We start from the raw sequence: 27,342 nt of genomic DNA on the forward strand, positions 1-27,342 counted from the left end.
TTTAACCTTAGATCCCCGCCCCCGGCCCCAAGCCTTCCACCACGGAGTCAGAACAACATTTGCACCAAACAATCCTTTGGCCTAACAAGAAGTGACCAAAAGTGTCCGGGATGGGAAGGGAGCTACATAGCACAATCGGGGGAACACCAAGGAAGATCACAAAGTGTCTTTACTTTAATTTTCTCCTCGTAGTGCTGTTCTTTCTGCTTCAAGTGTACTTCTAGGTGCTGGGCTGACACTTGGGCCTCCCGGTGTTTCTCCTCCAGCTCCTGGACACAAAAGAACAGGTGGTCAGGTGTGCAAAGGGAAGGACACACTCAAAGTATGTTAGTCACTCACAGGAAACATGACTTTGGCACACGTGCCACAGATGACAGGCAGCTGCTCCTCCATTACTAGCCTATGGCTCTTGGGAAGGAAATCACCACCATGCCTTGACCCTGGATGTCCCAAGTCCAAGAAGCCACACACAAATATACACACCGCTAGTGGGCCATGAGGCCTGGGATCAGAAATACGTCAGTGTGAGAGGTCAAACAAAGGCAGTTGTTTAACTTCACATGGAGAAATAAGAATAACAAGACAACATTTGAAAGTTTAGCACAAGGGGCCGGGGATATAGCTCAGCAACACAGCACCTGCCTGGCAAGCGCAAGGTGCTGAGTTCAATTCCCAGCACGGAAAGAATAGAAAAAGAATGGAAACAGAAAGTTTAGCACAGTACAAAGCTCCTGACCACTGTCTTGAGTCTCAGGCCATTTTCACTGTTATGACAGCCTTAAATGAGAAAAATAATTTTAATTTATTTTATGCTTCCCTCATTAAAAAATTATTGCTCAAGAACCCTACCAAACAAGGAAAACTAATGTTATGATTCAAGCACTTTGAGTTTTGAATGATTATTTTCACTGGCTGGTATATGAAGAATGTGAATGTCAGGAGATGTGCATGTGGTATAATATTTACATGAAAAGATGCTAATGGAAACAAACACAGACACAAAATACACTGATAATGATGAAAGTGCACACATACACTTTGAAGATGGGAAGAGAAGCTGGAGTATTACAAACAGCGCACATTTAAGGTTCTCTTAGTTCTTTCATTGTTGAGTTTTCTGCTTTTACACAAATTGTAATTCATTTGAAAATTATACCAGTTCATTAGCCAATGTATTATAAATTGATCCTTTAAAAGACAGTGTTCAATTCACTGCAATGTTCTCTAAATGCACAGATAGCAGCACCTAAAGTTAATTCTTATAAATCTGGACCCATTAGTTAATTACTGATATCAAGAGTCATTACTCCGGGTTTTCATCTCTTCATACTAGTATGAATCTTTTTCTTTAAAGTGGAAGCAATTAAGAGAATTTTGAAGAATGAGGAAATTATGCAGGATGTGTCCATAAAATGGGGGCGGGGAGCACCGTGAAATTCACATGCACACAAAATGTTAGTGATTAAGCTTTTGAAAGTCTAAAGTCTGCAAGCATGGGCTTTGCTTTGGGGACCATTAAAATGTTCAATCTTAACACCAGGTGCACAAAATCCATTGCAATTTCACAGATGTGAGCGTGGAAAGTTGAACATAAACAGGATTCTAATTAATAAAAACATTTTTAAGGGCTTTATGATACTCACTAAAGGATTGCCTACAATGACTTCTTTGATTAAAGGAAAAGACGCTGCTGTAATAAGAACTCCAATTATCTGTTTTGAAAGCTCTTATTAGAATAGCAAATATTTTAAGGCAAATGGTATTTTGGAATCTGTTCCCAATCATCATCATTATATAACAGCATTAAGGACCACTCTTTGCCCATGTCCTAGATACTCTGAAGCCTCAGCACAGGATTCTTGAGCAAAATGCACCTTCCGTTAAGTCACAATCACAGAGTCCTCGGGCAGGTGGTAAGATACGTTAATAAGGAAATCTGCTCATTTTTACTTTTACTTAGAAATCACTTCACAATCATCTTCTCTGAGTTTCAGTCCTCAAAAGGTGGTACAGAAATCAGAATCTAAAAATATGCCCAAAACTCAGATACCTGAGACTAATAACTTTAAGATTAAATTTCTGTCCTGTATATGAATAGAAGTTTGTAACACATAATCCAGAAATCCAGAAATGCAGAACTCTATATTGCAATTTTTAGTTGCAAAGGAGCCTTTGAAAAGCAGATACTTTAAAGTCTGCTTGGTAGTTTGGCATTTTTTGTTGTTGTTGTCATTTTTTAAGCATATCTTTTTCTATATGTATCGGATCAACTCTTCAGTCATGTTATGCAAATACTGTTGTTCGGGGCTACATTTCCAGCTTCTGGAATAGTGCCTGACACATAGTAGAAGCTCATTAAATATTTGTTGAATGAATGAATGAACACATCACCATTAAACAGAGAAACCGTCAAACAGAGTTACCCACTTCGTTTGTACCAAGCAAAGGACAGCAGTGGTGAGTTCTACTTTTACTCATGATAAAATTCACACATTTGACAATAGTCCAGAGAAACTTTGACTATGGAACAAGAGAACAGAAAGAATAGACTAACAGTCACATTTGTCTTTGTGTGCAGACAAAGGCTGGGTGTCAAAGCAAAACAATTTAACCAACACCTCTTTTACCCATTGTTCAAAAACATCCACATATTGACGAGTATACAGAGAAATGAACCAAGTGTCAAAAGGTTTGGGTTGGACTGAGTTTAATATCAAGTACTACATAAGTTGCTCGCTCTTGAGTTCACATACTTGCTGGCACCTTGTTTCCCAGAAGTGATGCAAAGACAGAGAGAGAGAGAAAGTGGCCTGTTTACCACCTCGCCTCCTTATAGTAAACAGCCAGTTACCCAACAGTCTCTCCTAGGAGCAGGACAGGAGGGGTCATTAATGGACCACAGGTCATCACTGAGTCTCTCAAACATGACATCAAATTTCTGGCTTTGCGAATGAAATCCAAGGAGAGTTCTTCAAAGATGCTGCTCTCCTCCCTAGCAAGAGTAAAACCTCAACACACCTGCACTTCCACAATCCAAGCCTTCCTCGATTGAGTTAATTTAGTCATTAGAACCTGAGACAGAATCAAGAGGATTAGAAACCTAAAAGAGGACCTACTACATCTAAGGAAATTGAAGATATAACAATAATAACCAAACGTAGCCGAGACCGAGAGTGAGGGGGTGATCACTGATCTATGACAAATACTACTCTGAGAAAAACAATTCTGTATGACTAATTTCTTTCTTATCTATATACAAAAATCTGAGTTTTGATCTTAAAGGTCTAAAGTCACAGCTTTTTAAACTGACATGGCAAAGTTAAGAGCCACACAAAGCACTACTACCAGAAGAATATAAATGTGCCTAGAAAAATGTAACAAAAATCATACCTCTCCTGGCAATCCAGGAGCTAGTCTTTTTGTTCTTATTTCTAATAAAAACTCTCCTAACTTCCAAAAAAAAGAGCACATTCTACTAAAGAAAAAAAAATGCCAGCCAGTAGCAAACAGAACAAAAAACATTGGCAGACCTAGCACTAGTACTGAAATGTCCAATAGTTATTAATACTGTTCTACAACATGGCACACACTGAAAACACCTCTCTTAACCTATTTGGTGATACCGCCCCTATGATCGCATTTAGATCTTGTTTTTACCCCCTTCCCTTTGCAACCTCTAACCTGTTATCTGTGAACTTTGCAACTTTTGTTCCTGCTCACCAGAATTTTATCAGCCATCTGCTGGATCTGTTGGGACTTTGTCTGGATGTCATCCTTCAGTCTGTTTTCTCTACGCTCCATGGTCTCTAGTCTCTTTACCTTGTTCTCCAGAGAATGGCGGCGTTCCTGTAGATCATGAATCAATCAGAGAGTTTTAATGGAGCAACCACTATGGGCATTTCACCTGCACCGAGGGAAAGAGCCCTCAGGAAACACACACTCAGATCAGGAAGAAAAGTCTCAGGCACCTGAAGCAACAGCAAGGAAAATAAGACTCTGCGATCCAGGTGCTCAGCTGTATAGATTACATGAGTGCATTCATTCATTCAAATATTTACCAAGCACCTACTATCTGCAAAGTACCACACTAGGCATCACAGAAAATATTGAGAGGAAGATGATGTAACTCCCACCCTTAGAAAAGATAAGACAAACATAAATAAACACAACAGGTTGAGAGGGAAAAGAGCCACAAGGCGAGCAGCTACAAGGTACTGTGGGAGGTAGCAAGCAGGAAGGAGGATGCTTAACCACACAGTTGAGTGATGGGATGACAGGGGTGTAAGCACTGAAGAGGGATGGCGAGGGTGGATAGGAGCAGGGAGGACAGGCAGAGGGAGTGGACGAGTCATGCACAGAGGGAGCAACACGGAGATCTTCAAGGGTCAATTTAGGTCTTAGATGTAGGTGCAGCATGGGACAGGAAACAGCAGGTAAAAAGGCCAAAGGACAGCATTTGAGGGTCGAAATTCAAATGGCTGAGTTTTATGGACCAGATTCAAGGGTGCACCTACGGTATATGGAACCCCTACAGGGTTTGGGATGGGATGGGTCTCTGGGGGTCTGTGAAGATGCACAGAATGAACCAGCTGGGAGGAAGGAGAGACCATAAGCTCAAGGTCAAGAAACCACTGCATTTGTTTAGCTAAGAGGAAAGGGTGCACAGGATGATGGGACAAATAGGGTGTCTGTATTTATAGGACCAAATGATTCACAGAACAGCGGGGTCTGAGGACGAGCAAATAACAAAAAAGGTCTCAAGGTTGAGGTGACCAAGACAAGGCTGGTGGCCCTGACCTATCTAGGAAACTGAGAAGGGGAATTAGCAGGTGAGGGTAGTCTCTGTGTTCACTTTAAATTCAAGGCACTACTGAGGCACCCATTCAGGATTTCTGGGGAGCAGTAGATAAGAGTCAAGAACATGGTGAGAACAACCCCAAAGAGCCATGTGCTCGTAGATTCACACCCAGACTGTAATGGGGAAATGCAAAGATCCAGCAATAGGACAGTGACAATAACTATGGAGTAAGCATTCTGTGGGACAAACGCCAAGGGCTAGGAGAGGCAAACACACGTAAAGAGGAAGTGTTACCTTTTATTCTATATTCGTCTATATTGTTGAACTTTTCATATTGAAAAGACACTCCTGTATTTTCAGTATAATTATATAAGTGATTTCAACAACAATAACAACAACAACAACAAAGAATATGAGGGGGAGAAAAGGCCCAAAAAAGTGATCTGAGAGTTGTCAACACATGGGTCATAGTGAAATCTTGAGAATTAATACGTTAAGAACATTCTGGGAACAGTAAGGCACAACAGAGGGAAGAGAAAGAAAAAATCAGAGCTAGAGTCACAGTGAGCCTAGAAAAATACAAATTCTCCCAGGTTAGTGAGGAGGTCAGAGGAAAACCAGCACCAGCAGGAAAGCTTTGGTTGAGACATCTTTCAACTTGGAGCTGCTAAAAGAGATCTGCCTTTCCTCTTGGGAGGAAAGGTTTCCAAGCCTGTCAAGTTTGAAAGGGATCTTTTAAAAGAAAGCAGTATGGTAAAAAAAATAAAATAACATAACATAAGCAAGCGATGGTTCGGCAGTTCCTATCCCTTGGCACAGCCAGGCTCAGTCGCAGGGTCACTTGGGGATGAGGGCTCAGTCCACAGCCACCTGGAGACGCCCTAGCTCACCTCAGCTTCAACCAGCTTCTTCCTTATGCCTTCGGAAGAGTCTTCTCTGTTCTGCAGCTTCTCCAGCTCTCTCTCAGCTCGCTCCTTTGCCTGACGGATATTCTGCAGCAGCTCAGTGGCCTCTGTGCTGGCTTTTACTGCCTACCAGGAGACAAAAGCATGGGACATGGATGTCCAAGTTTATCCATGTAAAAAAGGTGGTGACAATACCTTAAATAGAAAAGGTAGGTAACGCCAAGTATATATTACATCTGTTTTTCAAAAAAAAAGGACTCATTTTATTCTGCATTGTACATATACTTCATAACATGGTTGAAGTTGGAAAACATCCTACAGTTAAAATCGATATGCATTATTTTTCTTTTTGGGATACATAACAGCATATCCGACAATCTTTTGCATCTCCAACTTGATGCAACATAGAGAATGCAAACAAAAAGGTCTAGATGCACTGATCTACCTAGGAATTAATGCACTTACTGCTGGTCATAATTTTCTTATTTAATTATCACATTTGCTAATCTACCTATGGGAATTTTGTAACACTTTTTCTTCATTTTAAAGAGAAAAAAAAACACAATGATTCAAAATTTCAACACAAGATAGGACAGTCACAATGGTTCACACATTGCATATTGTTATCTTCAAAGTACAAGATATAGGTATGAAAAATTATCCAGACAATATAGGCACAAACCTTTCTTTTCAATGAACTAAGAGAAAGTAGTGGTATAACTATCTTAACTATCTTGCATGTATGTGTATGTGTATATATATATTTTTTCCTTTTCCATTCCTTCTTTTCTCCTTTCCCCAATCCCAGCTGTTCTTTCCTTTTTGATAATTTCTTCTCATTTCACAGTATCTATTGTACATTTTGGGTCTTACCTAATCTTCCAGCTTCTTACACTAGGAAGAGAATACAATATTTACGCATGTGAGTCTGATTTATTTCACTTATGAGTATGGTCTCAAGTTGCTTCCATTTATCTATAAAAAGTCCTTTATAGCTGAGCAGTACTCTATTGTATAAAAATACTACATCTTTTTTATTCATTTCTCAGTTGATGGGCATTTGGGTTGCTTCCAAGATTTAGCTATTACAAACTGTGCTGCTATGAACATGGATGCATATATATATATATCACTGTGGTATGATGTTTTTTAATTCTTCTGGGAAAATACCAGAAGGGGAATAGCTGGTCGAATAGGACCTTCAATCCTAGTTTTCTGAGGAATTTCCACACTGATTTCCACAGAAGTTAAACCAATCTATACTTCCACCAACAGTGAAGAATGGTTCCTTTTTCCCCACAACCCCTCCAGTATTTGTTATTGGCTGATTTCTTGATGAGATCCATTCTTTCTGGACTAAGATGGAAGCCCAGTGTTGTTTTAATTTTCATCACTTAAATGACCAATGATGTTGAACACTGTTTCATATATTTATTTGCTAATTGTATTTCTTCATGTCTGATGCCCATTTTCAGATCGGGTCTTTGAATTTGGGGCCTGATTTTTTCTAAGTCTTTATATGTTCTAGATAGAGGTCCTTTGTCTGAGGAACAGTTGGATAAATTTTTTTCCCATACTGTGGTTTGTGTTTTCACTCTGTTTGTGATATCTTTTGATGTGCCGAACCTTTTTAATAAGATGAGATCCTAGTTGTTGAATCTTTGAAGTATTTCCCATGCAGTTTGGGATTTGTTCATGAAGTTTCCACCTACTCCTAGGTCTTCAAGATTTCTACCTACTTTCTCTTCCGGTAGATTTAGTGTGTCTATTTTAATGTTTAGATCTTTGATCCATTTTGACTTTAGTTCAGCACATGATGATAGACATGGATCGTCTTCAGCATGTGGAAAGCCAGTTTTTCCAGTACTATTTACTAAAGAAGCTATTATCTTTCTTCCAATGAACATATTTGGCCTCTTTGTCAAAGACAATGTGGCTGAGTGTGTTTGGAATTGTGTCTGCATCTTCTAATCTGTTCCACTGATCCTCAGGTCTGTTTTATTCCAGTACCGTGCTGATTTTACCACAGTAACTTTGTAGTATAATTTCAAGTCAGAGATTGTGATGCCTCCTGCCTTGCCTTTGTTGCCAGAATTGCTTTTGCTATTATTCTAGATCTCTCCTGCCTCCGAATGAATTTTAGGAATATTTTCTCTAGATCTGTGAGGTATACTAACAGTATTTTGATTGGGATTGTATTAAATCTGTATATTCTTCCAACCCATTAGCAAAGGATATATTTCCAATTTCTGTAACATTTTTATAAGGAGAAACAAAATAAAAGCCATAATTTAAACTTTTTCTTCAAATACTTTTCAAAGAGTATAGCAGCCCTCACTTATGATAATTCACAAATCCAGTTATTAAAAAAAGCTAAAACTCAAAGTTAATTATGTATTTGTTAATTTTTATTTGAGTTTGAGTTACGTTATACCTCTTGCAGTATTATAAAAGAGATCTGAGTTTATGAAACCAACAATTTCACGTGTTTGCTCTAAATCACAAATTTTAAAAGTATAAACTGCAAGAAAACATCATCTCTGTGACCTGCATTGTCCCACAAGAGAAAAACTAGCCATTTGTGGACACTGAGCACTTGAAACATGGCAGAAATTTCAGTTTTGAGTTCATTTTAATTAAGATCAATTAAAAGGAAAATTGGTGCTTGGTGTATATGGGCTTACAATGTTAACAGATGAAAAATTTCCAGAGATCTAGTACCCAAACACATGAATGTACTACCGAACTGTATGCTTAGAAATAGTTATGATAGTAATTTAATGCTATATTTCTATCAATATAAAAAGGAAATAACTCTATTAAACTAAGCCGGCAAAAATATGCAGGACATTCTGATACGAATACCATGCCTCAGAACCACATTCACTCTGTCCCTTTCTTCAAACATTTCTAGTGCTCAAATAAAAGGAAAGTCTGAAATTCCTGAGACCAGATCTTACATGTCTTCACCACACCTTACGTATGTGAAGTGATGGATATGTTACTAGCTTAGTCCTTTCACAGTTGTATACACATTAAAACATCATGATACCATAAATACTTACATGTAGTTTTCATTTGTCAATTATACCTTCAAAAAGCTTGGGGGGAAATAACTCATAAAATTTTTCAAAACATAAAAATAGAAGTAGGGATATTAAAACAGACTTTACAAGATGCTGTCTACCAAACCCACTCCCTGCAGAACTCTGTGATGACTCTGAGGATCCTCCAACCCTTCTCCATCCTCTGGGCAGCAATGTTTCTGAGGGAAGCATTCTGGGTGGAGAACAACTCACGCTTCTACAAGAGTGCAGGGTGGGGAGCTCAGCCCCTTGGTCATGAGGCATGAGAAGTCCCCTCCTTGGTTCGACTGTAGTATAAATTACACTAATACAGTTTGGTTTTTAAAAATACACATTGCTAACACATCTCTAAAGGGAAAAGTATATTCAGAACTCTGATATTTTCAGGTAATAGCTCACCCCTCCTTCAGTTTCCTCAGTGCTCGGTGACTAATTCTGTTTCTTTCATCTTTAGGGCTCCAGGACAAGGCAAAAAAAAGTATGTGGAAATGGGGGAAAGTCCCTGAAAAATCACCTCAGGCTTACCTTTTCCAGCTTCTCTTGGAGCTCTTGGATTTTAAGCTGCTGCTCTGCATTGATCTAGAATTAAAATGCCAAGAAATAAAGCAGAAGACAAATTAACATTCATATCTTACAACGTTTACATCTGTCTTATTTCCTTGAGGTTTCTGTGAGGCCTTTTGGTGTTATTTTCTAGAACCTACTCATGGTATGCAAGAATAGGGACATATCAGTTTTTTGGATGTCTTTGCACATCCCAGGGTAAAACTCCATATAAACTATTTCTCTAGGACTAGCAATATATAAACTGTAAAAACAGAATCAACATTTCCAAATTTTTTTTTCCAAATTTTTCCAAAATTTCCTTAAAACAGTAACAATTTTCACATGTTTTACTAAGTGTCTGGGTTTATGGTCTTACTGTGAAAAGACAGGACTAAAAATGAAGTGTCTTTTCTCTCTTTTAAAACCATAGTTTAAGCTAAACATGGTGACCTGGAAAGGGACCATCAAACCTGGCGGGGCTGGGAGTAAAGCTCCATAGATGGCCCTGTATTTATTTAACATTCACAAAGTCCTGGGTTCAATCCCTAGCAGCAAATAAATAAATAAAGCTAGGAGAGAATTTTCAAGTTATTGTTTGCAAAAGTATTCTTAATCAATGACTGTCCACTGACAGTAACAGTAAAAAATCTACTCAGAACGGCAAAACCAATCATGGGATATATACCTTCTCAAGTTTGGAATATTCTCCTACTTCAGGTTTCCCTTGGTCTTTAGCCTGTAATGAAAAAGATATACCATAGTGAGAAATCTCAAAAGCCCAAAAGTCTCATAAACAACACTACCTGTAATACTCTCGTGGTCACTGCAACCAAAATAATAATAAATAATAATGATGTCATCTACTATGAATAAAGACCCAAGAAGTTCCCACGATGTTTCCTATTATATCTCAAACTTATACCCATTAAGCTGTTTTGTACGTTGCTAAGATCATCCATGATTGCACCCAAAAATAACTCTCCTGGCTACCTTTATCAGTTTATGCTGACATTCTGTTGCTTTCCTCTTGAATTCTTCAGCAGCGAGCCGAGATTCTCTCAGCTCAGATTCATAGAGATCACTCCGTCTTCTGGCTGAGACAAGGTCCTCTTCCAACTGATTCATCATCAGCCTCATTTCTTCCACTTGAGCCTGGTATTCCTAAAGAGCAGGTAATGCAATACAGGTGAACTCAGGGACTCTGACAAGAAATGGCAGACAGTGAAGATGGAAGGATATCGACCACAGAGGAAGATGTGCATTGAAGACTGAGTGGCAAAGGACAGAACCACAGACACAGAGAGACAGTAAGTGGAAACAGACCCAGAGAGAAATTCCAACTGGGGAAAGCAGAGGAGTTCTGGGGGGAAGAGGAGAGAGGAACGAACATTAAATCTTTAAGCTGTTTTAATATAGAACATGCAGCTTGAGTAAATCCACTAGGAACACATGTGCTGATGATAAGATCTTCTGAGCAAACACCACCACATAATACGCATAGGATCTTAAGGTGTAACTTAGCAGGAAAGCTGGCAGCACTGTTCTTTAAACGAAGACAAACTGCTCATGTGTAGTTCTCCTCCAAGGATAATCATTTCTATAGATTTGTCCTTTAGAAATCATGTGCTCCTAATACAATTAGATATGGTACTAGTTTGAAAATTAACCTTTCAGAGGCACCAGAGGGTAATTGGAAATCTCGATGGAAAACATCCAGGAAGGTGAAACTCATCATTGTCAGTTTCTCACCATTAATTTTTCTGGCCCCTAAACTGAAGGATGAACTTAACACTGCTCCTGCAATACAAGTCACCCTGAAATCTGGAAGCATCACAAAACACTGGCTCTGGAGAAAATAACTTGCAATAATCAATTCACAGGAAATAATTATCTTGTTCCCCTGGAACAACCCTGTTTAAAGGGGTCCACACAGCGCCATCTTTTCCAAAATAAATTTTTAAAATTAAAAAAAAAAAAGGGATTGAGGCTTTTTTTTTTCCATGAAAAACGGCAATGGTTTTGAAACTTATAGACCAAAAATAGAAATATGCTTCATTTACAAAATCAGGGCTAAGTGTAAGAGTTATGAATGAGTATCTAAGATTACAAGTAAAAGAAGGAAACACAAAATAAAAAGAACAAGCAATTAAACCAAGATTATATTTGACACTCATAAAGCACAGTAATATCTCTCTAAGATCCACTCCCAAAAAATAAATGGTAAGGCAACAATTTAGAAAGAACTTTTTTTGCTTTGTTTTGTTTTTTGAGACAGGGTCTCACTATGTAGCCAAGGGTGGCCTCAAACTCACAACGATCCTCCTGCCTTAGCCTTCCAAGAGTTAGGATTACAGGCATGTGCCAGTACACCCAGCTAGCAAGGAATTTTTTAACCAGTAAGTTGCAATTTCTATTTTTTAACTACAGGTTATCACATACATCTTTTATCTCATTTTAACAAGCCATCTTCGGGTATATACTAAATGGGTAGTGATGTTCTTATTAAAAAAAACCTGGATGATCTTCATGTAAGCACACCTCTCCCAATGTTGTCAATAGATGGAAAGGTAAAACATGAGCCCAGGTGGAGTCTGGGTCTCATTCTGCTCCCTCCCATCCAAAAGCACACTTATTGATACTCAGTTCTCGAGATTGTAGGCACACAGGTTTCCTGTGTGACGCATACTAAGCATGCAGGATGATATCATCAAAGGTCTAAGTAACTGCTCACAATCATCTCAACTGCTCACAATCATCTCCCTCAAAGTGGCACAAGAGCCATAGGTGAAATGGTACATCCTCTCCTTGGGGTTTTTCTTGAGTTCAGCAGTGGCGAACCTATGGCATGCATACTATTTATTTTTAAAACAAAAGATGCTAATGAATGAGTTGCCTTTTCTAAACTAAAATCTCAGTCTTCAGGTTTAATTGCAGTGTTGGCACTTTGTGACAAATAAGTGGGTTTTGGGTTGCCATTTGGCCACTGGTCTCAAAAAGGTTTGCCATCACAGTTCTAGACCCTCCTCAGTCAAGGATGTATTAAGACTTTCTTGACTCTTAGCACTGGGGCTTTGTTGATCCCTTTCTCTATTAAAAATAATAATTGCATAAGTATATTATGTTACATTATACATATATAGTATATAAAATTATATTTTACAATTGCCTTCATATATAAACACCAAAATGTATTGGGGTATGCCACCCTAGAAATGCAATGGTGTCTTACCCCTGAGCCTGCCCTGTCTAAAGGAATAGCCAGCCTTCCCAGGCACATAGAGGTTGATCTGCAAAGTAAAAAAAGAGCTGGAGGAAAGTGTTAGGCATCTTCTATCCTCAGGCTCCCTCTGCTTTCTGAAACTTATGCCAGCAAGGAAGGAATGAAATTTTTGTGTTTTGTCAAGAGTATGGACAGAATGTCTGTCCCCAACCCTATCATACCGTTGGCCCCTGACATCTTTCTTTCCAGAGCTGTCAGCCCTAAGGGGAAGGAAGACAAGGATCAGGCAACATCTCTGTCAGTCCTTGGAGCTCTTGCAGAGTGGGCCTGCCATGGATAGCAAAAGGAATTCTAACTTATTTGCTGATCTCCGGTTATTATGCTGAGACTTCAAGGCAATCCTATAAATCCAACAGCTAACCAAATCCCTGCTTCAGGAGAAACATGAAAGAACATAATCAGGTCTATTTCTAAGAGCAGCTGGGGACACTGTCATGTTTTCACATCGAATGACTTATGGGCATGAGTTGAGCAGGTCAAAATACAGAACAACTCTCATGGCCCATTTGAAGCAAGTCTTCTGAATGAAGCTGCAGAACCAGGGAGAGGGGTATCATATATACATGGTCTTAGTCATCTAGAAACCCTGCTGCAAATGACTTCTGTGATACCCACACTTCTGCTTCCTTTCCTGAGAAGGGGAAAAGAATCAGCAATTGCTACAACGCGGTATAAATCAAACTGAAACCCTTAGGTAATTTTATTTTAAACTAGATCCAAATACTCCATAAGGAGTAACTAGGTTGAATCAAAATATTTTTAAATAAACAGTTGTACAGATAATTAGCTTTTGAAAGGAAAAACAGAATTAATCCCAAATCTGAGACAAATCAATTTGCTGGAAACCAAATACTGAAGTTTGCTGCAAGCATTAAAAGCTTTTCCCTGGTTTGCAAACATTCTGCTCTCACAAAACATAACCACAAGTCATTTTAATCTAACCCTCTTCCAGTGAGAAATAAAATCAGAAACCGAGAGGTACCCCCCACCATGGAACTTTTAACAGTCATTAAATCTAAAGCTCCACATGCATGCTGACTGTGGTATGAATCATAAAAGACACTGCTTTGAACTCACACATCAGTATACACCTTTTCAAAATGTCCTGATAATTCTGCTTCTATGGAGTTCACGGACACCAGCTGCTCCCTCTGGTGGTCAAGTACTGCTTTCATTTCCCCAGGATGTCCCCAAAAGTAAATTTCCAAACACATTGAACTAATGGGAGAAAAAGAATTCTACCACCTGAAACTTTAAGGATGAAAAACTATGTTGATAAAAGGGGCATGAGTCACCTGTCAAAGCAGATTTCTCAAAGTATGTGCATGCCCTTCAAAATCTGTAAGGTTGATATTGTTCAGACTTGATAATTCGTTTGCAAAGTTCCCTATGCACATTTATTTGTAACAGTGTATCAAATAAGAGGAAATTAACCCATCATTTTAAAATATTAAAGTGACAAATACAGTGTTTCCAACAAACCCCCAAAGACAGATCATTCTTTCTCTAAAGTGTAACTAATGAATCAAGTTATTTGCAGGAGTTTCTTGCATTTACGCCACGCAGATGGCTAAGTTTGTGCTACCCAGAGACAAAAATGCTCATTTTTCATCAGTGTTTCCATTAGATTTTGTGAAATGAATGAGAGTTGCCTGGCAGCTGATAATTCAGCTCTCCAATTACTCACTGCCATCTCTTCATTAAAGTTTCTATTTACAGTTTCTTCAAAAGACAGAAAAATCCGTGCTAAAAAGGAAACAATGAGGCAATATAAAAGTGAGCCATCTAGAAAGAAATCCTTTTTAGAAAGAGGGGCGAAAAAGGGTGAGCTTTTTAAAAGCCTCAATTCTCTTTTCTGAACACACAGGGGAAGGTTTTCTGCACTAAGATTTACCGTGTCAATTTTGGGTCGGCCTGAACAGCTCAAACTTTTCTTCTAGAATATTAATTTATGTACATAAAACAATGAAATACTTTGGCTCCTCTCAAAAACTTAAAGACACCTGAAAAGCTACAGAAATATTTTACTTTCTTTAGGACCACTGCAAGCAGGAATTGGCTGACATTTTCAGCAAAAAGCCAGACAATAAGGAGTTTTCAACTTTGCAGACCACACAGTCTCTGGGACGACTATTTTACTTCCACATCTGTAGCATGAAAACTAAATCCAAATACTCCAACAGATTAATGAATGACCATGGCTGTGTTCTGAAAAATTTCATTTACAGACATTGAAATTTGAATTCCATAACATTTTCACATGTCACAAAATATTATTTTTCTTTTGATCATCTTTTCCCAACCATTGAAAAATTCAAACCCATTCCCAGCAGTGAGCCACAAAAAATAGGTGGTGGGTCAAATTTGTTCCACAAAGTAAAGTTTACTTTCCACTGCTCTACAACAACATCTTTATTATTATTAAAATGCAGACTTTAAAAGGAACTGGAATAAGCTACCCACCCCTTCCTGTCTCTCAGACCCTTCTGAGATTAGAGGTCTGAGCTGGCGTGTGCCCATGCTGCTTTGGGTAAGCAGTCCTACCTGCTCCTTGATTTCTTGAAGCTTCCGGCTCTGTTCTCTGATGTCATGGAGAAGCTGCAGTGCTTTGTCATCCTCCTGGGACACCTCCATCCGTGCTTGCTCCAAACTTCGCTTTAAGCTCTGCGGAAAGCAAACATTTTAATAGGGATGCCCCAAAGAGGCTGCTCTGGTTGAAAAGATTTGTTAAAAGAGCTCCGAGCTGCTTCGTAGACACCGGGATGGTTCTGGGTGACGAACCAAAGTCGAGAGCTTCCGGCTGGCTGCTGATTCCAATTTTCAACCTGTGAAAACCCTTGAGTCAAGAAACACCATCTCAAGCTTGTGACCTTATAGATCCAGACTGAAACTCACCACCTACCTGTCCTCATAGGTATTTACTTGGTTGTTCTGGACTAAAAACCAACATGATACCTTAGCTGTTACAATCATCTGTTAGATGGATATCTAGTCTTTTGTATAATAGCAATTATTTAAAGACTCTCAAACATAGATTCTTCTTTCAAAGTAGAAACGACTTCATCTTCTACCCAGTTGAACTATGTCTACTTCCTGGCTAATTTTTCCTGGACACCTATCATCCATAAGGTTCCTTCAGTGCTTAGTGGCACTGAAATAAATATCTGAAATACACAGCTGAACAACTTCACCCACCACTGAAAGGCAGCCAAGTCTGGAATGGAAACATAGCAGTTATTCTTAATCAGCCACGTTCTATAGATTTCCTCTCCCTTGTGAGGAAAAAAAAAAATTTTAAAAATGTGTGATTCAACTTCTTAAGACTGTTTAATTGGGCACATTAAAAAAACACCTGAATGAAAAATTTAACAAGACAATGGAGAAGACAGTCTACTCTTGTGAAGGAAAAAAAAAAAAAAACAAAAGTCATATGGTAAATAATGACAGAGGGTCTGAGTTTTAAAGGCTGTTTCTTGTCACTACATTGCTTCTAGTGAATGGAAAGTTGATTTAAGGTAAGTTTGAAATACATTTTCCTGTACTCATTTGGGAGTTTGGTGCCCCAGGCTGATCATGTTGGACATGATGTAGACCAGAAAGGCTGGGATGGGAGCGGCCAAGACCTTTGCCACTCGCTGCAATGACAGCTGACTCCCATCTCCGGGTTCCACTGTACCAGCAGCCTACCTGGACTTCCTTTTAAAAACAAGTCCAACCTCATCCCTTGGGGACCTCACACCTGGTTCACGCTATTCTGCAAATCACGGATCTTGCTTTTGTACTCTGCTTCTCTCTACTCTCTGCCATTGGCTGCGATGTGCCTCATGGAGCCATCATGAAACAGGATGAGACACACACAACAGGAAGTGCCGCCTCCAAGGGAAGGGGGCTTTGGGGAAGGCTCACACTGCATTCTGTGATGTAGGTAGCAAGGTCCTGCTCCAGGAGGGATCTCTGAGTCTCAGAGGCCTTCAGCTCCACCTCCTTCTGACTAAGCACAGCCTCCACCTCTGACACTCTCCGATGTAACCGGGTCATTTCCTGCTCCATCTGAAATAAACACATCGACAGGTTAGAAAAGCCCTTGGATGCGCCTTAGGAGCAATCAAATCTCAAGCAGCCCCGAGACCACCTGATGGTCTGGGCTACCGCTATTGCCAAAGGTTGGGATGAAAATACCATTGTTTCTTCGCCCAGGAGCGCACAGTTCTTCGTAAGGACAGTCACCAAATGCTAAGTCACTCCTCTCATCCAAGTCCCGCTTCACACTTGATCACTTCTCTAACCCAGTTAGCAAGGAAGCCAAAATCATCATTTTTCACCTGCTTGCTTTTTTTTTTTTTTTTTTTTTTTTGGTTTTGTGTTTTGTTTTGTTTTTCTGCAGACGTCACTTTAATTTTATCCCAAATCCATCTTGTTTCCCCCCATCTCCTTGCAAAGATCTAGAGGACAAATCCAGGACAGGGCAAGGAGATATTTATTCGTCTGCACTCTGAGGAGTCCCAGGCAAGCAGTGGCTTTTATTAGTTTCCAAAGAGTTGCCTCTGGGCAGGAACAGTGAGTGTTAACAGACGTTGAGCATAATCAATACAGTGGCCGCAGTGACATAAGCAGGAGTTTTAAAAGACTAGGAAGAGAGACTTCGAATCACTCAAAGCAGATGGGATGCATCTCAGCCACAGGTGAGGACCCACGCCACCTGCCGGAAGAAGCAGACATCGGGCTGGGTCATTCTGTGAAACGGGCCGTTTTAAATCCAGGGCCTCCTCTGGTTAAGATTTAAAGGATTTACAGCAAAGTCAAGGCCCGAATTCATCTCCCTCTGAGCTGCCGAGGCGCGACTTCAGCGACGCAAGGAGAGCCCCCCTCTCTATGGATCAGGAGGTTCAGCGCCAGCAGTGGCCCAGGGCGGATCCTTTGGCATATATTGACGGGAGGATCCTGGAGCAAGGAAGGAGGCCAGCTGCGGAGATAAATACCTTGTGACACTTGTCCTGAGAGTCTTGCAGCTCTTTGCTTTTGATGAGAAGTTTCTTTTCCATGGAGCTAGTCTTGGCAGGGGAGTCCAGACTCGATACAACAGGCCTGCATAGGAAAAAAACCAAGGTCAAAATGGTCAGCAGGTGAGTCCAAGATGACAGACCTGCCGGCATTCTGTGGCCATCGGCAAGGCTGACTCAAACTGCTTCTGATGACATTAAAACAATAAGGCTGGGGAGCTGAAGAAAAGTGGCAGTGGACAGACCCAGTGTAAATTCATTTCTCCTTCTGAGCTTCTGATTGTGCATCTGTAAAGTGATGATTAATGATAATAAAAGAACCACCCACTGGGCACTGTGGTACATGCCACAAGCCCGCACTCTGGAAAGCTGAGGCAAAAAGATCACAAGTCTGAGCCCATCTTGGGCAACTCGGCAACTCAGTAAGACCTTGTCATAAAATAACTATTTAAAAAGGTCTGGAGGGGCTGGGGATTTAGCTCAGCGGCATAAGCACCTGCCTTGCAAGCAGGCAGTCATGAGTTCGATCCCCGGTACTGATTTAAAAAAAAAAAAAAGGACTGGGGATGTAGCTCAGTACAAAAGGCCTGGGTTCAATCCCTGATACAGGGGGAGAAAGAAAAAAAAAATTCAAGAGAGTATGAACAATAAATATTCTGCAGTACACCTGACATGACTCCACTTGCTTACACACTCAACAGATACACGCACCCATTCTGTTCCAGTAGCATTCTGGGCACCGGCATTTAGCAATGAACAAGAAATGCGAGGTCTCTGCCCACTTGAAGCTGACATTCAACAGAGGACACACAGTATGCATTAGGCAGAGTCAAAAACAAAAAGATTTTGGATCAGGGTAATATCCAGGAAAGATGGAAACAGCATGCCATGATATGATGAAGGAAATGGGGCTGAAGGCCTGATTTAAGCAAAGGTGATCAGGGAGGGTTTCTCGGAGGAAGTGATAGTTGGCCTGAGATCACACAAAGCTCTCGGAGGAAACAAGCTCCAGGGAGAAGAAGTAATGAGCCCAAAGGTCCTAATGCAGGACAGAAATACAAGTGCACAACAAATGTTGTCAGTTACTATACTAAACAAAATATTGTTTATTCCCTCCCCACACTAGCCAATTTGGTTATTTCATTTTATAAAAATAGCTTACAATGATGGGCTGCATAATGTCCCCAAGATATCTATGTCCTAATCCCCAGAAGTTATGAATATGTTTATACTATGGCAAGATAGACTTTGAAGTTGTGAAAAAGTTAAGGATCTTGAGATGGGGGGTTCCAATGAATTATTTGGGATGTCTGATGTTATCCTAAAGATCCTTATAGGATGGAAACAGACGAGGGGAGATATAACAATGGAGGCATAAGCCAGAGTCAGGGATCTAAAGATGAAACAGTGCTGGCCTAGAAAATGAAGAGTCCACAAGCCAAGGAAAAAGGGCACCCTCTAGAGGCTGGCAAGGAAACTGGTTTCCTGAACTCTCTAAGGAGACTGGAGAGTTCAGTCTTGCCCAGATTGATCTCAGTTCCACAAAATCCATCTCTGACTTCTCATCCCCAAAACTGCAAAATAATAAACTGTGGTTTTTCGCTACCAACTTACTAAGGATTTGTTATAGCAACAATAGGAAACTCAGGCACTTATTAAACTCCTGCCACAAATCTGGTTCTGTTTGAATAGTATATGTGTTTTAACTCTATAACAATCTCATTAAACAGATATAATGTATGATCTTTATTTAATATATGAAGAAATGGATGCTTACCAAGATCAAGTAACCCACCACTTGAAAATGGTTTCTGTTAGTCTCAATAGGGAATGGCGGGGAAAGAGACAGATTTTATATACCTGATATAATTCTCAGGAAAGAAACACAAAAATAAATCATAGGCCATCTAGAGAGTATATTAGAAGGACAGCCTCCCCCCAGAAAGGACATACTCAGATGTATCTATGAAATTCGAACAAGGTACTTCATCCCTAGAAGTAGTTAACTATGAATAGGAATGAGAGTTCCCCTTCAGGGAAGCCTCCTAAGTAGTTTGCATCCTGGGTGCAAACACAGGGATCGGTGAAAGGCAGGGCCAGGGTGACAGCCAGCAAGGTTCCTCCTATGCATAGAGAGATATAATGGAGACCACTGCTATCCCTCAATTCCGTCTTTGTTGCCTTGGTAACAGGACTGCAGGAACTGGTTATCAATGTACACTTGGGTCTTACCATCAGGTAGAAGTTCTGTTTTTTTGCTGCTCACACTACTTCTCTGCCTAAAAGAGGTCAGTTCCCTGCAGCAATATAAAATACCTCTCTCCCAATAGCTCCTAGCCCAACAACAAGGGCCAATGTGACAGTGGTTGGCTGTACCCCAGGGACAGCTCTCTATGCTCACACTGTAGGGCAGCCCAGTGAGTCAACACTCAGAATCCTACTGCTCTGTTCAAAATCTGGCCCTACACTGAAGAGCTGTCTGGCCTCACTAAGCTTGTTTCCTTATCTGTAAAATGGAGATGATTCTCAAAAGACTTCAAAGAGTCTTTGTGGCAATTAAATGAGATAGTGCACATACAGTCCTTGGCACGCTACAAGGCTTCAATAAATGCCAACCTTTACTATTATCACTGTCAGTTTTATTCTTACTACCCATGCCACTTTGTAAATAGCACATGCCTCACAGGCCTGAAACAGTTGCTTGAAATGGTAACTCAGGGGGCTGAATGTGCTCTGTGCTATTATTCACATTAAAACAAATGGTGATTATTCATAGAAATGGGCAACAGGGATTGAAATCCATAAATAAACCTTTCTTTAAAATCTCATGTTGGGCTAAAAATTTTAACACCTCTCACCAGTCTATTTTCTAGCCAAAATATACACATGCACACACGTACACACACGCACTTGCTTTTAGTTTTCACATGAGATGAAGTGTGTTGCTCAGCACGGCCTTGAGCTTCCTTTGCTATTTGCTTTATTCCTAATGATGCTCTGGTGGGTCAGCCAGAGAATAAAACCAACACCACCCAAAGGAGAGCAGGTGACCCTCAGTAACCAAGGGTCACCACATGCCATTACATGGGTCAGAGACAGCACATGCCACAGCTTTCATGCCTGAGCAAAAAATTGACCCCCATTTAGAAGAACAATCACATGGGTTCATGATGGTGGGGTGGGAAGTGGTTTACAAAACTTAATGACACACGGAGGGCAGGCTCCAGCAGTGTTTAATGCTTACAGTGTGGGGCTGCAGATAGGAAACAGATTGCTTATTCAAAAAAAAATATTTCTAGGTCACTCATTAATGGGGCTCAGAATCGAGATTTTCAGCCAGCACTTGTCACAGCCTCTTCGTCACCCGAGGTCCAACTCCCTCATTCTGCTATTTTGATGCTTGACAAATGTTCACTGTTTAGAAGTTCTAAGTACAGCAATTAAGAGCTCTTCAGAATAAACATGCTAAAGAAATCTCTTTTTTTTCTAGAATAAATAAAAATCAGATCTAAAAAAAGCTTTGGTTAAGAACACCGCGGCTAAATCCAGCTTGTAGCGAGAGTCACATAAACAGTGATGGAACTGGAGGTAGAGTTGATACATGGAGGGGAGAGGTCAAGGCAGCTTTTGTCTTCCCAGGTCTGCATCCCAGCTGCATGGCAGCATCACCTGGAGAGCTTTTCACAGGCACTGATATTCAGGATCCCCCTGACCAATTTAACACAAGACAGAGACTGGGAATGTGGCCCCGGCAGCACTAGTTTTATGAAGTTCCCAAGTGATTGTAATGGACAGTCAGAATGGAGAACCACGGTGATAATTAGAAGACAGTGCTCCTGACATAAGAGTCTGGGCATGTAAAACTCATGGTAAGACTATCCCCTCAGCATTTTGTTCCATGTGGTATTTTGGTCGGACTATTTGGTGACAGTGCCTTGTGGTCATGCTTTGAGTGGGAACCCAATTTTAATGTTAATCTTGATGGGCTATGAATTTTGAGATGAGGAACAGGTTTGAGATAATGACTAAGTGACTATTCTAAGTCAATTCAAATACTTTACCATAGCTTTTCTAGAAAAGAAATATACCAAACACAGGTATGGCTCAAGTTTAACTATTCACCATATAGACATTTTCGGCAATTCAACTGCGAGCATCAGTGACACGCTCTCATGTGTATGGCTTAAGCAAACAAATCCATATCCCAACAGACAATCTGAAATATTTTCACAATCTCATTTTTCCTAGGGTTTTCATTAGCCATTCTTGTGACTGTCCAAGCAACAGCAAAATACTGTTGATAGATGCAATATTCTAAAAACTGACTGCAATGTAGATCACGGCTTGAGGGGTCATAGCCAAGGCTGTCCTCAGAGCCACCAAACACAGCTCTCTGATCTGCAAGCAACAACTTGCTGGTCTAAAATCTTCCTAAAATATAACAGCTCAGCCAGGTACACACCTGTAATCCTAGCATTTGGGAGGCTGAGACAGGAGGACTGCATAAATTCAGGGCAAGCATGGGCTACACAGTGAGTTCAAGGCCAGCCTGAACTACATAGCAGGATGCTGTCTCAAAACAAAAGAAAACAAACAAATATATATATATATATATATATATATATATACACACACACACATATATATGTGTGTATATACACATATGTGTGTGTGTTTGTGTGTGTGTGTGTGTATATATATATATATGTATATATATATATATATATATATATATATATATATGTGCCACCTTATCACTCATGGTATTATTTAAAGGCTGACACTATTGTTGCTTTAAGTAAAGTTTGCAAAAACTCCTGTAACTGGTCAGAGCTCTAAGGCTGGGGCAAAGTGGTATACAACTATAGGAAAGAAACAATCTAAGTACAAAGTTCTATTGACCCTGGTATGGGCCAGACTCTACTTGCTAACTCAAAGCTTCCAAAAATTTTCCTGTATTCTTGATATTCTCAAACTTCAACAAATAATTTTTACCATCTTCTATTGGTGTGAAGGGAGGTGTTAATATATAAAAGGGAAAAATATAAAAGCCCTGTGATTCTCAGGAGCAGTACCTATTGGCCAGGGTTTTCAATCAGAGGAAATTTTGCCCCCCAGGGACATCAGGCAATGTCTAGAGACAACTTTTAATTTTCATGACTGGGGGTGGGAAAGCTATGATCATATAATGAATAAAAGCCAGAGATGCCGCACAACCAACTACACTGCATAGAACAGCCCTCCAACAAAAAGAATTATCCAACCCAAAGCCAGATCAGAAGCGCACACCTCTCACTATAGATTCCGAGGAAGCTGAGGCAGGAAGATTACAAGATCAAGGCCAACCCAAGCAACTTAGCAAGACCCTCCCTCAAAATTAAAAAGGTTGGTGCTATAGCTCAATGGTAAAGCAGCCTAGTATGTATGAGGTCCCAGGTTCAACCCCTACATACCCTACCAAAACATAAAAAAGAGAAAGTGAAAGAATTATTCATCCCGAAACGTCAGTCGTGTCAAGCTGAGAAACCCTGCTGCAAGGACTATAAAGTAAAAGAAGCCATAGCCAGACTTCAAGAAAGTAACAATTTAGGAGAGAATTAATACCACTGCCATTATCATGAGTAGTAGCACCCATTTATCAAGCACATAGTACATCGGGTACTGTGTTTATACTTTACAGATTACCTCCCTGCAATCCTATGAAGTAGGTATCATTATGCCTGTGACACTAAGGCTTATGGAAGACTTGACCCAACAGACTCTGTGCATATGAGGATGATTTGTGTCTGGATGCAGGGCAGTATCGGTGGGCACTCAAAGAACAGGATCTGCAATCAATAGTCGTGAATTCAAATCTCAACTCCACTATGTCTTTGCTGGACAGACCCAGCAAAAGTGCTGCAGATGCTCAGAAGGGCAAGATCCTGGAGAAAAGGAGACAGGGTCATGTGAGAGAAGGTGAGCTCTATCATTGGCTGCATTCAATGCTAAGCCTCAGCTCAGGACAGGCTGGGGACCCAAGGACACACACAAGCTAGTTTGGTCCATCATCACCCCTAGAAACAGCTCAACCCACACACAAAAACTCTCCCGTCATTGCTTGGTGGCTCAGAGGGTAATTAAACGGGAAACAGGAGAGACATTAGAAGCCCAGACCAGTTCATGCTCCGGGCTCGAAGAGATGCAGTACAATGAGGATGCTAATAAAAGAACATGCAGCCTGCCCACACATTGCTTGCCTACTCCTCTTGGCCACATCTCGGATATCCAGGCAGTTGTCCCCATGGAGAGAAGCGACACTTCTGAGCAGCAGGTGCATGCAGCCACCCGCCCACACACAGCAGTGCTGTCTCTTCCAGCATAAAGCCAAGTTTGGGTTTTCCTTTTTTTTCCCAGCTTCTATTTTCTTGAAAAATTTACTCTGAAATCAACGTTTCTTCCTGATATATACATCTGCTTCATAATTAGAGGCCCAAAGAGAATTAGGAGAGGCAATGGTAAGCTGACAGAGGTGAAAGGGCAGGTTTGGCCAATAACTGTTAACAGTGGACAAGTTTTCTTAAAATGTATCACACGTGACTTACAAATTGCTTTATATGAAACTTCAACAAGTTAAGGAAAAATGATAAAATGCAGTTTTTCTACTGATAAACCCACATAACTCAAAAACCCCTTACTAAAGTCATTACCAGAATATGTCATATCAAAACACAATGTGTAGTTTCTATCCTGCAAGCATACATATGTGTTGTGTGCTCTCTGATCTCCACCTTAGTGCTTAAGATCATGTGCAAACATCAAGGCATGCATTCATCCCCGTAGAGGACCCCTGCGTGCAAAACATACTGCCAAAAACAGACCAGAAGTCACAGACATTCTTGAGATAGCCAAGAGCGGAAACTCAGTGCTAAAATGAGAGTAATCAAAATTAGCTCAGCTGAGGGCCTCACCTTACTTATGGCCAGCAGCACTAAAAATACATGCAACCACAAGATGTAATATGGAGCAAAAGATTAAAAAAAAATCCATCAGCATCCTGTTTCCAAAAATATATTGTCTTTTGTGCATCCTGAAATTTATGAACGAACTTGATAAGCCCATTTAAAAATACACAACGTTTTCCAATGTGAGCCCTTGAAAATATAAAAAACACTGGCCTCCGAAAAAGTCTCAGACTCTAAGTTTGAAGAAACGTGCATGCACCACTCACACACACACCTACACGCACGTACACTGACACACACCACCAGCAGTGGTCTCTAGATGAATTAGATCGTTTGCCTTCAGATGATTAATATGTAGCTCTAAAACCATTTATCAAAAATCATGCTATTAATAAAAGTATACCTACACGTGTGATTTTTACTATAATTCTCACTGCTAAGCCGGTACCCAGTTTGGCAGCTTAATTTCATTGATGTATTTTCCATTGCCTGTCTGGATAAGGACAACAATCTACCTTACCTCCCTGGTTCCAGCTCTTGTCCCTCTGATCTCTCTCCTCCAGGAGTGGTCAGAGAGACCCTTTGCACAATGAGAACCTGGTATTTCACGTCCTGACTCAAAGCCCTGCAAAGCCTTCCTACTCAGCACAGAGCCAAGCAAATTGTGGAGGGGCTGACCTCAGCTCTGACCATGTTTCCCTGAGATCCTGAAACTCCGGCTCCTTCAGTGTGCTTTCCCTTCACTGGGAACCCCTCAGGCTAGAGAAAGATGAAAAGAAAGAGAGAAGAGGAGGAGGAAAGAAAGAAAAGAAGAAAAGGAGGGAAAAAAGGAAGAGAGGGAGATGAGGAGGAAGTGGGGAAGAGGGAAGGAGACAGACAGACATGCTGGCACTCTTGGGCCCCAACCAACTGCAGTTTAAAGGGTACAGTGGGACAAAGGAATACAAAATAAGAAATGCATTGTGTTGTTGATGCTGGCACAAAAACCTTTCTGACCCCTGTACTGGAGATGACCTGCATTGGTTCTGGGACTACAGCATCACAATGGCACATATACTCTCCTGTCCAAGGGGCATTTAAGCTCCTGAGGGTGGGATGGAGCTTGTGCCATCTATGCTGGGCACAGTGCACAGTTTCTACTGGAACTGGATCCTGCCAGAAGCCTCAAGAGCATTTTATGGAAAATGCAGGTTTCGCCGACACATCATGGACTCCATTCACAGTAAAAAATTGGATGGAGATATTAGGACATCTGTCAGGCACCCCATGTGGAGTCTGATTCTCTCAATGGGTAGAAACCAGCAAGATATCTTTATAAAGTGGAAGCAGGGAGAAAGGAGATCCAAAAGCATCCTAGCCCTGTCCTTTTCCCTAAATAACAATAACTGACATGAACACCTGCTGTACTTTGGAGTTGATGCTAAGTGCTCATACACTCCACAGGAGGTCTATCAGCTGGGCCCTAGTATGCCTCCCACTTTAGAGATGAGGGAAATGAGGCCAAATGGAGTTAAATGTCTCATTCATACAACTGGCAAGGGGCAGAGCCTGGTGTGAACTCATGTCTATCTGATTCCAAAACCTGAATCTTTTTATTTTCCTTCTTGGTTTTGGTGCTAATGGGAATTGAACCCTGTGCTGTATATATACTAGGCAAGCCCTCCACCAGTGAGCTACATTCCTCAGCCTTTTTTTTTTTTTCATTTATGAAACAAGGTCTCCCTACGTTGTATAAGCTAACCTCAAACTTACAATACTCCTGACTCAGCCTCCCAAATAGCTAGAGTTACAAGTGTGTGCCACTGATCCATCTTGGACTTTAAGTAGGTATGCTACAGTTTGTCCCAAAAAACAATGTTTTAAAATCAGTTCTCAAGCTAAAAGTTGGCTACTCTCTGCAATGTGCAAGCTATATGATCTTCAGAAGTAATCCAGACTTCACGATCATTAGCTTTGTATCTCTAAAATGATGAGTATTACTGGGACTAAATAAGAATGCTTGCTAAGCATTTAAGATGGCCCTGATACACAGAGAACTAGAGATGGGTCCAAGTCTTACACGTAGTACACCTGCAAAATCTCAGGGAAAAAAAAACTTAACCTTCCCTAGCTTTGGTGTCCTCATTTGGAAAATAGAGATAATACCAGCTACCTCACAGAGCTACTGTGTGATATTGTAAGAACTTGATGAGATAATGTATGTAAAGCCCTCAGAACAAACAGTTCTGGGCACACAGGAGATGCCCAATAGATGAGAGCTTTCATTAGCAGTTGTTTGAATTGTGTAAAAAGAATTGGCATAATCTCTGGTCACTTTAGCCTAATTTAATTCAACAAATGTTAGACCTGCCAGGGCAAACCACTGCTTTAGACCAAAGCAAGGAAAACATGGTCCTGTCCTCAATGAACCTTGGCAGTCTGGCCAGATATAGGGGAAAAGAAAAGTAGGAGGTACAACTGAGAAGGCAGGCTAGGGTCCTTGTGTACCGGGCTTGAATGTCAAGTTCAGGAGAGGCCATTAATTCTGTGCACACTGGGATGCCGCTGAAGGTCTCAGCGAGCAAATTACATCATCCGACCTATGCTTTGGAAGAATTCCACCCTCTGTGGAGAAGGGAATATAGCCAGGAAAACCAGAGACAAAAGAATCGTTAACATGCTACTGCAAAAGTCCAAGCAAAAGGACAGAACAATGGACATGGTGGCAAGTGTCATCTGAAATATAACTTGGGATGGCAAGGTAGGCAGAAGAAGAGTTTAAGATTGCTATATTCGGGGGCTGG

The 27,342-nt window shown here is 40.6% G+C and overlaps 1 protein-coding gene across 9 annotated transcripts in view; it reads right to left on the reverse strand.

Moving 5' to 3' along the window:
* The window catches only part of Cit (citron rho-interacting serine/threonine kinase), a 169,420-nt gene that overhangs the window by 71,215 nt on the left and 70,863 nt on the right, over positions 1 to 27,342 (reverse strand). For 6 of the 9 annotated variants that reach the window (XM_063225744.1, XM_063225743.1, XM_063225747.1 and 3 more), the window contains exons 11-19: positions 17,595 to 17,700; positions 16,522 to 16,665; positions 15,160 to 15,279; positions 10,326 to 10,496; positions 10,021 to 10,071; positions 9,315 to 9,368; positions 5,689 to 5,829; positions 3,721 to 3,846; positions 174 to 269 (exon numbers count right to left, since the gene is read on the reverse strand). In XM_063225744.1, the coding sequence (XP_063081814.1) occupies positions 174 to 269; positions 3,721 to 3,846; positions 5,689 to 5,829; positions 9,315 to 9,368; positions 10,021 to 10,071; positions 10,326 to 10,496; positions 15,160 to 15,279; positions 16,522 to 16,665; positions 17,595 to 17,700 (1,009 nt within the window). The remainder of the gene's footprint in view (positions 1 to 173; positions 270 to 3,720; positions 3,847 to 5,688; positions 5,830 to 9,314; positions 9,369 to 10,020; positions 10,072 to 10,325; positions 10,497 to 15,159; positions 15,280 to 16,521; positions 16,666 to 17,594; positions 17,701 to 27,342) is intronic. The other 3 variants (XM_063225749.1, XM_063225751.1, XM_063225750.1) reach the window with 1 other exon arrangement.

This window comes from Cavia porcellus, unplaced genomic scaffold (genome assembly GCF_034190915.1).
Source record: "Cavia porcellus strain 051 isolate PalLab524CR breed Dunkin Hartley unplaced genomic scaffold, mCavPor4.1 scaffold_16, whole genome shotgun sequence".
Taxonomy (NCBI): Eukaryota; Metazoa; Chordata; class Mammalia; order Rodentia; family Caviidae; genus Cavia; species Cavia porcellus.